Source organism: Amblyomma maculatum, chromosome 2 (genome assembly GCF_055883805.1).
Source record: "Amblyomma maculatum isolate TAMU_Amacu chromosome 2, ASM5588380v1, whole genome shotgun sequence".
Lineage (NCBI taxonomy): Eukaryota > Metazoa > Arthropoda > Arachnida > Ixodida > Ixodidae > Amblyomma > Amblyomma maculatum.
Genome location: NC_139345.1, coordinates 226,549,206 through 226,564,141, shown reverse-complemented (window position 1 = coordinate 226,564,141; position 14,936 = coordinate 226,549,206). Strand labels below are relative to the sequence as shown.

Below are 14,936 nucleotides of genomic sequence, written 5' to 3'. Positions count from 1 at the left end.
TAAAACGGCAAAACCATCCATTGCTGCACTTAAATTCCTCGTGCCCAAGTTGTAGAGCTAGGTCGTTGGCCTTCTCCCGCAGTAGCGTTCCATTGACGGGAAGGTGGGCAGCGTTTGCTTTCTGCAGCCAGCGAAGCAGAGCAGCTTCCACATCTTGATACGTGGGAGCCCGCACTCGTGACCGCTTCGAAGAATAGGTTTTGCCGTAAGCCTCTAGTATTTTTGACTTGTTGCTCAATATTGTGGACAACGTCGAGAGGGGCACGCCATGCCTTTTGGCCAACTCGGTCTTCGAACAAGCGCTCTTGCCTGCTTCCTGGATCAAGCAGAACTTCTGCTGCAGCGTTAAAGTCTTGTACTTTGGCATTTCTACACTGCTACGGTCACAAAGCTAGCACTTCTGCACAGTCCCGGCCAAAAAAACGGCACAGTAGCCGACCCCTAACCACAGCGCACAACACAAAGAAATGGCGCAGGCGAGACAGGCGCGGCGGTGGTGGTGGCGTACATGCAGCGTCGGAGGCACGGGGGAAGAGTGGGCGAAGCACACCAAGGGATGGAGTGGGGGCGAGGTCACGTGATAAAAACCGGTATGCCCGCCGTGTTGCAGTGAAGCACGTCTTCTCCTCTGCAGGCGCGTGTTTCGACCGATTTTTGTGCAGAGAGTGCTCCGGCTGGGGCGCTTCGCCTATAAATCATCACCATTACTATGTGGCTTTGCCTCGCGGCTCCGTAGGGCCGTTGTTTCGCCGGGTTTGCGGCGAAACATAGATCAGGCATTGCCGCATAGCAGTCCAAATTTTCGAATTAACCGGCCAAATTTACATTGGAAAATACGGGACCGCAGAAAACCTTTGAATTATCCGGGATTTCGAATTAACCGAGTTCGAATTATCGAGGTTGTACTGTACTGCCAAATGCAACAACAGTCATAACGATTGCAAGTTATTTTGCGACAACATGCCAAAGGAAAATGTATGTACAACAAACCGTATCGAATGTGTGTTAACTTGCACTGTAGTCTGTGCGAGTAGTCACGTGACCCCTTGTTTCTTTTGTTTCGGTTGCGATTAGACGTTCTTTGAATCCTTGGCTATCCACCATTGTTCGTGCAAAGCGAACAATTTACGCGGTAGTGCACAATCACAATGCAACACAGCAAAATAAAGAAAGCGTGCAAAATGAGCGGCAGTGACGTACGCTCACTTCCGGGCGAACGAGCGAAATTTTCTATTTCGGCAGATCCGAACGACGAGCCAAGTGACACATGCATTTCTGTTCGCGCTTCGCTCAACGCGTGCCGCCGTCGCGTTCGCGTGAGTTTTCGCTTGCATGCGATTCGGCCTTTATGAATAGAGCGAACTATTTTCCGATTTTTTAACTGTTCAGTAAAACGAGGTTTCACTGTCTAACCAAGATTCAGTGCCAATACTATGTCTGGGTTCACCAAATCTAAAAGTGAAGCAAATTCTTCCTTTTTATTTTTTAGACTACGGCAGTTGATCACAGTGAGCTTCAGTTCAATTGTCAGCTGCAATCTTTTATGAGGAGCATTCAACGGTGGCTATTGTGTCATTATGGTCACTGTATCATTTGTACTGTCATACATGAAGACATCCTTTTCCATGTTAAGCTTATTAAAGTTCAATTTAAAATAGCCACCGCGGTCTTGAACAGACTGATATAACTTTTTGCTAGCAATTCTGACTTTTTATTAATAATCTTGGCAGATAGAGAAATCAGTAACTTTTAGTTTCAGAGCAGCATCAAGCACTCGCTGTTTGTCCTTACTTGACAAAAATGTGACAATTAAGAACGGGGGAAGCCTTCAAGCGGTAAAGAAGAAATTGGGCACAGGCAAAAACCAGATGTATGAGATAAGGGACAAGGCGGGCAACGCCCTGCAGTGGGTATAGTCAGGCTGATGATGATCATGATGGCCGTACGTCTTCCGGTTTATACTGTCCCAGTCGGTGCGCTCTTTCGATGTACGCCGCGCGAACCGTAATACTTAGTTTTTCAGAAAGAAATGCAACAAGTCTTTCCTCTGATTCCGCCCATGTTTCATTCGTTGCATCTGGGAGGCTGTGAATTATCAGATTATTTCTTCTTGATCGGTTGTCCAATTCAACTTGGCCATCATACATCACTGCAAGCGAAGAAGCAGCTGCTTCAACACGTGTGGAAATTGTTTCTACAGCTTCCTTCAAGGGAGGTACAGACAAGGCATAACTTAAAGCACATGCTATCTCGGCGGCTACTTTTTGCTCGATCGCCTGCTGGTCAGATCGAAGCGAGCGAATGTCGCTAAGAATGTCAACCTGTGTGTTCACCAACGATGGTATTTGCATGATAGCCTCAAACATTTTCTGTTCTTGCTCAGCTTTAAGAGGCTCAGGATTTTCCTCGATATCACCAGAGCAAAGCAATCGGGTTTTTTACTACATCAGCCGAGATTTCACAACACAAGGAAAAAGGGTAACCAAGTCAAACTTATAGAGATCATATGTAAAGTGGGATCTGACGCCAGTTTTGTAAACGCTTTGCCATGCACAGTATGGTAATGACAACCAACCTGTAGAAATACAGCATGTAAGTGCGTGGCGTCCATGGCGGCATCAGATCCCGAAGTGCCTGCTAGGGGTTTCTGTCTTTCGATGGAAGTAGTTGCCAACTGGCAGCGCTGATAAGTCCAGCGGCTCTTGGCAAAACCGGGCTTCGATGAAAACCGGGCAAGTGTGATTCATGTAGATGATGTCATCGATAAGAGAATAGGTCGGGTAGACAGTGGTAGACATCAACATTTGAATCTGTCAAGTCAAAATAGGCAAAATCGCTCTAGAGGAAAGTATACAACAGTTGCGTCTTACCTGTACTTACCTATGGGGCTGAAACGTGGAAGCTGACAAAGAGGGTTCTACCTAAGTTGAGGACAACCCAGAGGGCTATGGAGAGAAAAATGGCAGGGATAACGTTAAGAGATAGGAAACGTGCAGAGTGGGTCAGAGAGATTTCAGTGGAAATCAAGAAGAAGAAATGGGCATGGGCAGGACATGTAGCACGAAGAAAGGACAACCGATGGTCGCTTTGGGCAACAAACTGGATTTCAAGGAAAGGAAAGCGTAGCAGGGGACGGCAGAAAGTTAGGTGGGCGGATGAGGTTAAGAATTTCGCAGGGGTCAAGTGGATGCAGCTAGCACAGGACCGGGTTAATTGGAGGAATATGGGAGAGGCCTTTGCCCTGCAGTGGGTATAGTCATGCTGAGGATCATCATGATGGGTAGACAGTCTGATGACAGGCAGACGACACCACCTGCAGAAGCTGTAGAAATACAACGTGTAAGCGCATGGCGTCGATGGCAGCGCCGTCAGCATGGCAAAGAAAGGGCAAATAGTTATTTTTATTCTTGACAACTGTACCGCCCACCATGTGCAATCTGTCCTAACGGCCGTCGAGCTACTTTTTCTACCGCCAAATGTAACATTAAAAGCGCAGCCATTGGACATAACGGTCGTCCAAAGCGGCCTGCAGGCGCTGTTCCCCTCCTGGTGTTGGCAGTGGCATGGATGAAAGTGACGCATGAATGCATCGTTTTTACAAGGCCTGCTTCGTGAAACGGGCATTGAAAACACTCAACAAAGCCAGCCGGACGATGACTTGTGGCGACGTGTTGTCGACGCTGACCTGGCATGTTGATTGGCAAGATTTTGTTGATGCAGACGACGCTGCTGAAGTTGCGAAATCTTTTTGCGACGAGATTGCTATTCGGGAAGTGCAGGCATCAAGTGGCGCCAGAGCATCGGATGATGACAGCGAGCCATTGAAGCCAGCACACATATGCGCTATCACAGCAGTGAGCCATATTGAGGCACATGGAAATTTTTTTATATATTAAGGCCTTGGGAGAACACATCGCAGCTTTGAACAAACTTGAAACCGCCGTCATCAGAAGGACACTGAAGAGGCAGACAACAATCACCAATTTTTATCCTCAATAAATTTTTTTTGACGTCAATTTTTGTGCGTGGCCCACATATCATGCACTTCTGGATACAGCGAACAAATTCTATGTGATGCTCAGGTTCGTTATAAGCGGGCTCAACTGTATTCACAGCTTGCTTAGAAGTATTCAGGGACTTGGAATGGGAGCAGTTAGGGACAAGGGTTGATGGAGAATACCTCAGTAATCTGCGATTCGCTGATGACATTGCCTTGCTGAGCTACTCAACAACTGTGCCGTTGCTGCTTGCCAGTCACAAAGTAGATGGCAAGCAGCAACGGCACGGTAACCATGCTCTTCAGCGAGTTGCGGACTACTTCATCCAAAACAAGTTGGCACTTCTTCAAGCGGACAAAGAGGGCGAGTTTGTGGTTCTTCCCATGAGCTCCTTTGGTGAGAAGGCTTTGGCTGCCATAAATAAGAATTTCTAGCCTACGAAACGCAAGCCCTCAAAATTGAAGTCTGCAGCTATCAGGCTACTAATGTCGAACAACTTGGACACCCTGGCTCAAAGGGTGAGGAATTGCAAAAGGAATCGCCTCCAAGTGTTTTTGCTGTAAAAACCCACAAGTTGGACTGCCCTTTGAGAACTATTGTGAGAGGCGGGCCAGTATTTGCAACGAAATTTGCAGTCCCTTACAGTGGATGACTCTTACTGTGGTTGAAGTGCTTGGCAACGGCATTCCTGGAACCAACAGTGTGTTTTCTATTGATATTGAGGACCGGTTTTACAGCATTCCTCACAGTGAACTCTTCGTTACGGCGCGTGAACTGATAATGGCCAAGTTGCCTTCCAAAATGCATGTGGCGTTTCGGTGGATGTGTTCCTAGAATTGCTAACAGTCTATCTTTCATCCATCGTTGTAGATTTTAAGGATGCTCTGTTCATCCACAAAAAAAGGTATCTGTGTTGGGGCTAGCGTAGCACCAGTATTGTGCCAGATATTTTTAGCAAAGTTTGACAACACACTTCAAGGCTTTTTTCTTGACAAATGTGTGCGCAAAGTTTTCAGATATATTGACGATTTCTTGATTATTTTAAATCTTTCACTGAATGACTCTTTGCATGTGGTGGTAGACCAGGTTTTGACAGCTTTTAAAGTTTGCGTATGAACTCCTCACAAACCAGTCGATTACATTTTTAGAACGTCAAATGACCTTTCGTGACCATGGCCATGTATGCTGGTGCTTCCTGCCTAGAAGTAAAAAGGCCTTGTTGCTGTACTTGCCGGCTCACTCAAAAGTTGTCAAGAGAGGCACAGCTATGAATTGCTTTCGGAATGCACTGCAAACGAGTTGCCACCACAGCATAAAGTCAAGTTTTGATGATCAGTTTGAATGCTTCATGGGCGCCGGCTTTCCAAAACTGCTTTTGTATGTGGTTGCAGAAACGTTGCTGCAAAAGATTAAAAAACCAGACGATAAAAAGACTGATACGTTGGCAGCTGAAAAGCAGAAGTATGAAGTAATGCCTTATGTGCATAGGGTATCCCACAAAAAAAAAAAAAAAAAAAATGTTGCTGTGAGGCAGGGTGTCAATGTCGTTTTTTCAGCTTCCTGTAAACTTTTTAGCCTTTGCTCGCTTGGAAGAACTTGTCCTGTTCGTACGATGTGGCATGAAAACTGCTACGCCACATGTGTGGTTTACAAGATTCCTCTGACCTGTGAAAACGGCCAAACAGGCCGGCGTATCTGTGAAAGGCTGCGCGAGCACCACAACTCTGTGAGCCCCACTGATGGAGCAAACCTGTCTCCCCATTGCCGGGAATGTGGCAGCTACCCGCTATTTTCCTATGTTCGTATTGTTGGTAGAGGCAGCAAGGGAAAGGTGGAGCGCGAAATTGTTGAAGCGTACCTCATCAGTATTCATTCATTCATCAATTCATCATCAGCCTGACTATACCCACTGCAAGGCGAAGGCTTCTCCCATATTTCTCCACTTAACCCGGTTCTGTGCTAGCTGCATCCACTTGACCCCTGCAAACTTCTTAATCTCATCTGCCCACCTAACTTTCTGCCGCCCCCTGCTACGTTTTCCTTCCATTGGAATCCAGTTTGTTACCCTAAGCGACCATCGGTTATCCTCTCTTCGCACTACATGTCCTGCCCATGTCCATTTCTTCTTCTTAATTTCCGCTAGAATGTCGGTAACTTGAGTTATTTCTCTGACCCACTCTGCCGCTTCCTATCTCTTAATGTTACCCCTACCATTTTTCGTTCCATAGTCCTCTCGGTTGTCCTCAACTTAACTAGAACTCTCTTGGTTAGCCTCCTCGTTTCAGCCCCATAGGTGAGTACAGGTAAGATGCAACTGTTGTATACTTTCCTCTTTAGCGATACCAGTAAGCTGCTAGTCATAATCTGCGAGTGCTTGCCAAACGCGCTCCATCCCAGTCTTATTCTTCTTGTTATTTCTTTTTCATGGTCCGAATCTGCGGTTACTACCTGTCCTAAGTAGACATATTCGCCTACTACTTCCAGTACTTGGCTACCTAATGTAAACTGCTGTTCCTTCCCGAGGCTGTTGAACATTACCTTCGTCTTCTGCATATTGATTTTCAAGCCTACCTTTCTACTTTTCCTGTCTAGGTCATCAATCGTTATTTGCAGTTCATCCCCCGAGTTGCTTAGCGAGGCAATGTCATCAGCAAATCGCAGATTACTGAGGTATTCTCCATCTACCCTTATCCCTAACTGCTCCCATTCCAAGTCTCTGAATACTTCCTCTAAGCAAGCTGTGAATAGTACTGGGGAGATTGTGTCTTCTTGCCTAACATCTTTCTTTATGGGAATTTTGTTACTTCCTTTATGCAGAACTATGGTTGCTGTGCAGCCACTATATATATCTTCCAGCACTTTCACGTACGGCTCGTCTATCCCCTGATTTCGCAATGCTTGCATCACCGCCGAGGTTTCTGCTGAGTAAAATGCTTTTTCGTAATCAATGAATGCTATGTATAAGGGCTGGTTATATTCCGAGCATTTTTCTATCACCTGATTGATGGTATGGATATGATCGATAGTAGAGTACCATTTCCGGAACCCTGCTTGATCCTTTGCTTGATTGCAGTCTAAGGTTGTCCTGAGCGATTACCTTAGTAAATACCTTATACGTAACAGACAGTAAGTTGATTGGTCTGTAATTTTTAAGGTCCTTAGAGCCCCCTTTCTTATGAATGAGAATAATGTTTGCATTCTTCCATGGTTCCGGTACCGTCGATAACACCAGGCACTGCGTATACAAGGTGGCCAGTTTTTCTAGCACGATATCCCCCCCCGTCCTTCAGCAAATCTGTAGTTATCTGATCCTCTCCAGCTGATTTCCCCCTTTTCATAGTTTCTAATGCTTTCTTGACCTCGTCCTTCGTCACTGGTGGAATGTCTGACTGTTTTTGCCTACCGCCCATCTCATTACGGTCCTGACTACTCTGGCTATTGTAGAGATCTGTATAGAACTCCTCGGCTAGTTTGACTATCTTATCCATATTCATGATGACGTTGCCCGCCTTGTCCCTTATCGCATACATCTGGTTTTTGCCTATGCCCAATTTCTTCTTTACCGCTTTAAGGCTTCCCCCGTTCTTTACAGCATGCTCAATTTTCTCCATGTTATACTTCCTTATATTGGCCACCTTGCGCTTATTGATTAGCTTTGATATCTAGGCCAATTCGATCCGGTCTGTTGGATTGGAAGCTTTCATACTCTGGCATTTCTTAATCAAATCTTTCGTCTCCTTAGACAGCTTACCGGTATCCTCTCTAACTATCCTACCGCCTACTTCTACTGCGCACTCAGTAATGATATCTCTGAAATTATTGTTCCTTGCCTCTAGGGTAATGTCGCCATCCTCAGAGCTGAAAACCTATTCTGTAGCGAGATCCTGAACTCTTCTGCCCTCCCCCTCACCGCTAATTCGTTGATGGGTTTCTTTCTTACTAATGTGTTGCGTTCCTTCAGATTTAGGCTAATTCGGGACCTCACCATCCTGTGGTCACTGCATCGCACTTTCCCGATTACCTCTACATCTTGCATAATGGCGGGGGTTGAACACATTATGAAGTCGATTTCATTTTTAGTCTCTCCGTTAGGACTTTTCCATGTCCATTTCCGGTTCTTCCGTTTGCTGAAGAAGGTATTCATGATTCGTAAGTTATTGCGCTCTGCAAACTCAACTAGTAACTCCCCCCTGCTATTCCTAGAACCAATGCCATAGTCACCTACTGGCTGATCTCCTGCCTGCTTTTTCCCTACCTTGGCATTGAAGTCGCCCATTAGTACAGTATACTGCGTCTTTACTTTTCGCATTGCCGATTCTACATCTTCGTAGAAGCTTTCAACTGTCTGGTTATCATAACTACATGTGGGTGCATAGGACTGTACAACCTTCAGTTTATACCGCTTATTAGGCCTAATTACGATGCCTGCCACCCTCTCATTAATACTATAGAATTCATCTATATCACCCGCTATATACTTATTGACTAGGAAACCTACTCAGTATGCAAGCGGATAATTGTATCTCAGCACAGCTTCCATCTCTTTGATGCAGAAGGAACTTTGCTTCATTTCGCAGCGGCGCTAGGTTACTGGCTTATCTCCAGAACTTGGTGTGTTTGCTTTGGAGGATGCCCTGTTACCTTTCCTGGGATCTGTTTTCAATAAATCACAGTTGTTAGTCCAGTCGATGTGTGTGCCTCGTCTTCCTCTTTCTCCTTTGTCTTTTGACTGGTTTTTTTTCAAGAAAATGTACCAACTGACCCGAATTGCAGTATGGTTGAGAACTGGGTGAGTTGGTACTGTTTAAAACCTGCCAAAATTCCACACTGAGATGAGAAAAGCACGACTGGACTAAAAACTGAAATTTTATCAAAAGGAGACTCGCACCGAGATGCAGCAGCACAAAATTCATAGCACTGAAAGGGCAGAAAAACATTCGAAATGACGAATTATCTAAAAAATCAAATTTTTTACTGTGAAGGTTCTTAGCCACCCACGTGTCCTTAGTCTTAGCAATGTAATAAGCCTGAACTATCTTGACAAATTTGTTTGTCATTTTTATAAACCACATAAATGCTGAAATCAGACATGCAAAGAAACTGGCTGTCGTCTTGTGCTCTTCTCATCTCTGTTGGCAGGTTTTAAGATAACTTGCAGTATGCAAAAGTAAAAGCATGCACGAATCGATTTGAATGCAGTTTGAGGTCTCTCTCTTGGCGCAGACATACGAGTGTGTGTGCTCCCTGATTGAGGGCACAGCAGTGCGCCACCTGAACCAGACTCGGCGGATGCATGACACGTCGGCCTACACTCTCATGCAGTTGACCCGGCGTCTGGCGGTGGGTGATCCTGTGCCCTCTTGTGCAATCTTCTCATGCTCACTCTCTGTCCGCAGAAGAAGACGTATGCCCGTCTGCTGCGCAGAGTGCAGCAAGAAGAGGACCTTGAGAAGGTCTTCCATACCTGGGAGCTGTGGATATTCCGGGGTCTGCCCCTGTACCACCTGGTAAGCATTCCTTGTACCCTGCAACATTCATTTTTTAGGTATAGCAAGAAAAGGGAACACCACAACTGTTGTCAAACTGTGCCGTTTATTCAACTTGTGACTACAGAAAACCACCGGGAAAATAACTACCCCTCCCCTTTGTTGTACACGTGGCGAAAAAGGCGCAGTTGGTGCTTTCGGATGGAGGCAAAAAGCAAGGCTTCCGTGTGCTGTATGATGTCAGTGCACGGTCTAAATTTGCGGACCTCTCCTCTACGGCGTCCCTCGTAGCCTGAGTCGCTTTGGGACGGTAAATCTCACCAACCAAACCAACCTTTTTTTCTCATTTATACTAGTCTTCACACATTTTTACTAATTTAGTTATAGCCTTCTCTCATTTCTTCTTCCGTACACTGACACTCGGCAGTTATATTTGGGTGTGTACAAATATTGAAATTTTTGAATATGAATGAAATATTCCTGCTTGTTATAAACATGGTCAAAAGTGCACAAACATTGCTGTCCTTGTTTACTCATTTGTATTGTCTTTAACCATTTTCATTATTTCGAGGTTTCTCTCACTTCTCTTTCTCTGCACTTTCTCAGCAGTTACTTTTAGGGGTGTGCAAATACTATTCAAATTTTTTAATATGAACCAAATATGAATGTGGGGAAAAAATTCCTTCGAGTATTGAATATGTGCTTCCTTGAAAATCAATATGCAGAAGACTAAGGTAACGTTCAACAGCCTCGGGAAGGAACAGCAGTTTACGTTAGGTAGCGAAGCACTGGAAGTAGCAGGCAAATATGTCTACTTAGGACAGGTAGTAACCGCAGATCCGGACCATGAAAAGGAAATAACAGAAAGAATAAGATTGGGATGGAGCACATTTTGCAAGCACTCGCAGATTATGACTAGCAGCTTACTGGTATCGTTCAAGAGGAAAGTATACAACAGTTGCATCTTACCTGTGCTCACCAATGGGGCTGAAACATGGAGGCTAACCAAGAAGGTTCTACTTATATTGATACGGGGCAGCAGCAGCACCACAGCAGGTGATGGGCAAGTGTTCACAGCACAGTAGAGCAGAACATAGCAAGTGTTCAGGCAAGTCCCAACGGTTTCTTCAGCTTCGTCTTCCTTTCGCGTCACTACTGTTTATCGTCCTCTTCTTCAACATCCAGTGACGGGTAGGGCATATATGTAACATTATCCCCCCCACGAAAAGCACAGTCTCGGTGCGCATTATGTCGAACTACTGCAGGTGTAGTACGGCTTCATTCGGGCGACATGAACGATCTCGGTACGTGGCATAGCGGACTGCTACGGCGGATGCGCAGGGGTGATCTCGTATGTCACAGGAGTGACTGGTCGTAAGACAAGGTAGGGTCCTGCGTAGCGTGGCAAGAGCTTCTCACACAGCCCAACTCTACGAGCGGGAGTCCAGAGCAAGACGAGAGAGCCCGGAGAGTTGTGGACGTCGCGGTGACGAGAATCATGGCGGCGTTTCTGGGAATTTTGGGAGGAAGCTAGTCGGTGGCGAGCAATAACCCGGGCGGCGTCAGCTCGAGATATGGTGTCACGAACATAGGAGCTGTCATTAACGGTGGGAGGCAGTACGCTGTCAAACGGAAGGGGAGGGTCGCAGCCGTATAGGAGATAGAAGGGGGAGTAGCCCATTGAGTCGTGACGGGAGCAATTATATGCGAACGTTACAAACGGCAAAGTAACATCCCAGTCACGGTGGTCATTCGATACATACATTGACAACATGTCCGTGAGCGTGCGTTGAGGCGTTCGGTGAGGTCGTTCGTTTGTGGATGGTAAGCGGTGGTGAAATAGTGCTTAATGGAGCAGAACCGGAGAATTTCGTCGACTACTTGAGCAAGAAAGCAACGGCCACGGTCAGTGCGCAGCTGGCTTGGAGCACCATGGAGCAGGATGACGTCGTGGAGAAGAAACGCAGCCACGTCAGTTTCACAGCTGGTGAGTATCGCTCGGGTGACTGCATAGCGCGTAGTATAATTCGTGGCCACCGCAATCCATTTATTCCCCGACGAAGAGTGTGGGAAAGGCCCGAGGAGATCAAGGCCAACTCGGGAAAACGGGTCTACTGGAATGTTGATCGGCTGCAGGTATCCAGCAGGCACCACCAATGGCTTCTTCCGTCGCTGACACCGGTCACAAGAAGCCACGTAACGACGAACAGAGCGATAGAGGCCCGGCCAAAAGAAGCGGCGGCGGACGCTGTCGTACGTGCGAGATAGACCAAGATGACCCGCAGTGGGCACGTCGTGCAGTTGCTGTAGAACGGTGGCGCGCAGGTGTTTGGGGACTACGAGCAGAAGCTCGGCGCCATCTGGTCACATGTTCCGCCGGTATAAGGTGCCATTGTGGAGCACGAACAAAGCAAGGGTTGCATCAAGGTGATTAGTGCTGAGGCGATTGATAATACTGCAAAGCTTGGGATCTAAGCGCTGTTCATGGCGAATGTTTAAAAGGTCAGAGATGGCCAACACACATGTGTCATCGTCACACTCGTTGGTGGGTGGTGGATCTTCCAGGTTGCGGGAGAGGCAGTCGGCGTCAGCGTGCAATTGGCCGGACTTGTGGACGACAGAAAAAGTGTATTCCTGAAGGCGGAGGGCCCAACGCCCCAGGCGACCAGTGGGGTCCTTCAACGTAGAAGGCCAACATAAGGCGTGGTGGTCGGTGATGACGGAGAACGGGCGGCCAAACAAGTAAGGGCGAAACGATATAATGTTCGAACACAACGTTGATAAGCTCATAACTTACTTATTATTTTTTATTTTACTTCGTCGTCGTCGCTTTCTCTTCAAAATAATTTTTATGTTGACCTTTTGCTCACACAAGGGCTAAGCACTCACGTTCTGTGATCGAATAATTCCTCTCAGCCGCAGAAAGGAGGCGACTGGCATAAGCAATGACGCGAGTGCGACCCATCTGCTGTTGGGCAAGAATGACACCAATACCGTGACCACTGGTGTTGGTGCGTCCCTCCGTTGGTGCTGAGGGATTGAAGTTTGCCAGGATAGGTGGGTTGGTGAGGGCCGCAATGAGCGCAGAAAATGCTTGAGATTGTTCTTGGTCCCAGCAGAATGGAGCGTCATTCTTCAGAAGATTAGTGAGTGGACGAGCCGTCTCCGTAAAGTTGGGGACAAACCGCCGAAAATAGGAGCAAAGGCCTAGAAAACTACGCACGTCACTGGTACAGCGAGGTGTAGGAAATGCACTTACAGCACATATTTTGTCTGGATCGGGTTGAACGCCACGGGCGTCGACCACGTGACCGAGCACCTTGAGTTCACGTCGGCCGAAGCTACATTTCTTCGAGTTCAGCTGAAGGCCAGCTCTTCGGAAGACTCCAAGAATGGCTGAAGGCGATGGAGATGACTCTCAAATGTAGAAGAAAATACAATGACGTCATTCAGATAGCACAAGCACGTCGTCCATTTCAAGCCGCGCAGGAGAGAGTCCATCATGCGCTCGAAGGTTGCGGGCGCATTACACAGACCAAAAGGCATCACCTTGAATTGGTACAGGCCATCAGGCGTGACGAAAGGGGTCTTCTCTCGGTCACGTTCGTCAACAGCGATCTGGCAATAACCAGAACGAAGATCAATCGAAGAAAAATAGCTGGCACCGTGCAAGCAGTCAAGGGCATCATCTATCCTGGGGAGCGGGTAAACGGCCTTCTTTGTAATATTGTTGAGATGTCGGTAATCAACACAGAACCTCCAGGTATTGTACTTTTTAACAAGCACGACAGGTGATGCCCAGGGACTGCTGGAAGGCTCTATAATGTTCCTTGCCAACATCTTGTCGACTTCATCTTGTATGAGGCAACGTTCAGAAATGGCGACTCGGTAAGGTCGTCTGTGAATTGGGCTGGCGTCTCCGGTATTGATGCGATGTGTAACGAGGGACGTTTGACCCAAGGGTCGGTCACCAAAATAAAAAATATCACTGTACGATGTCAGTAGGGTCGTAAGTGCTTTAGCACGATCAGGGCGCAAGTCAGGAGCAACCATGCCAGATATACGGACCTCCTGAGGTGGGAACGGTGCAGGTCGTGTCGGCACTGCGGCAATAGGGTCACGTAAAAGAGCAGCCACAATAAACCCCGACAATGGGGTCAGTTCGGCGAGAGCAATGCCCTCAGGAAGAACTTGCACAAATGAGCTGAAGTTCAGGACTGGAATACAAGTGCTGTTATTCGCTACATGCACTATATTATGAGGTAGAGCGATGCTACGCTCAAGTGTCACGTCAGTTATGGGGCAAACAACGTAGTCGCCATCCGGAACGGAGGGAAAAGGCGACATCAGCACATACACTGCGGCTTCTGATGGTAGGCGACTAAATGTAGCGGAGCGGAGACGAAGCGTTGAAGTTTCAGGAGCTTTGTTGTCGGGGCAGAGCGGCAGGTCTAGATGAATCAGTCCAGAAGAACAGTCAATGGGAGCGGAGTGTTCTGTTAAAAAGTCGAGTCCTAATATAACTTCATGAGGGCAACTGGTGAGGACTAAATAGCACAGGGATGTGGCGGTCGACAGTGGTAACTCTCGCAGTACACATGCCAATGACAGTAGTTGTGTTGCCATCAGCAACGCGAACGGTAGACGAGGAAGCAGGTGTGAGGACTTTGTTGAGGCGTCGACGGAGCGAGGAACTGAGAACAGAAATGTGGGCTCCAGTGTCAATAAGGGCAGAAACGGAAACTCCGTCCACAAGAATATTGTTACGAAGCGGCAAGCCGATGAAGACAGGAGATAGAACATGACCGATGACGATAGTAGATGACGTTTAATGAATGTTCGCGGGCCTAGCGCGAGCGCTCCTGCCCGCGCCACTGCCCGCTTCTTCCTTGTCGTCCGTAACATGACCCGGGGCCACCGAGCGATCGTCCCGATCGTGGACGAGGAAGTTTAGCGATGTTAGTGATTTTATGGCATGATGATGGGCGTGTCTGGATGCTTGAAGAAGAAGAGGAAGAAGGAAGAATAGAACGGCTTGCTGGTACGATGTCTGATGCGTGGGTGATCCGCCTTCCTTGGAGCTGTCAACCACCCGTCACCAGAGTCCATGGCACCGATGGCTCGAGGTCACGTCGGGCAGCTTGGGCGGGGGTTGCGTGTTCGTGTCCATCGGTTCCTTCGGGTCATTCGGGTCTTTCGGGTCCTTCATCTCGGTTCTGATTGGTATGTCTCTTCTCCTTGTCTTCAGGTCCGGGCTGGGGGCTGGGCGGTGGTAGTTGTTCATGTCTGGGCTTGAAGGGCTGGGGCGAAGCTGCTCAGCGATGTCCCTGGACCCTCGGTGATGGTCCCGGCTTGAAGATGGCGTCGATGCTCCAAGCCGAGGATGGGGATGCCGTACGCCGCACCTCCAACCAAATGTTACGAAGCGGCAAGCCGATGAAGACAGGAGACA

General features: G+C 47.5%; 1 protein-coding gene across 2 annotated transcripts in view; it reads left to right on the top strand.

The window, feature by feature from the left end:
* Positions 1–14,936, top strand: part of LOC146201434 (GTPase-activating protein skywalker-like) — a 214,543-nt gene that overhangs the window by 71,181 nt on the left and 128,426 nt on the right. For both annotated transcript variants that reach the window (XM_084595843.1, XM_084595844.1), the window contains exons 4-5: positions 9,222–9,338; positions 9,395–9,505. In XM_084595843.1, coding sequence (XP_084451969.1) covers positions 9,222–9,338; positions 9,395–9,505 — 228 coding nt within the window. The remainder of the gene's footprint in view (positions 1–9,221; positions 9,339–9,394; positions 9,506–14,936) is intronic.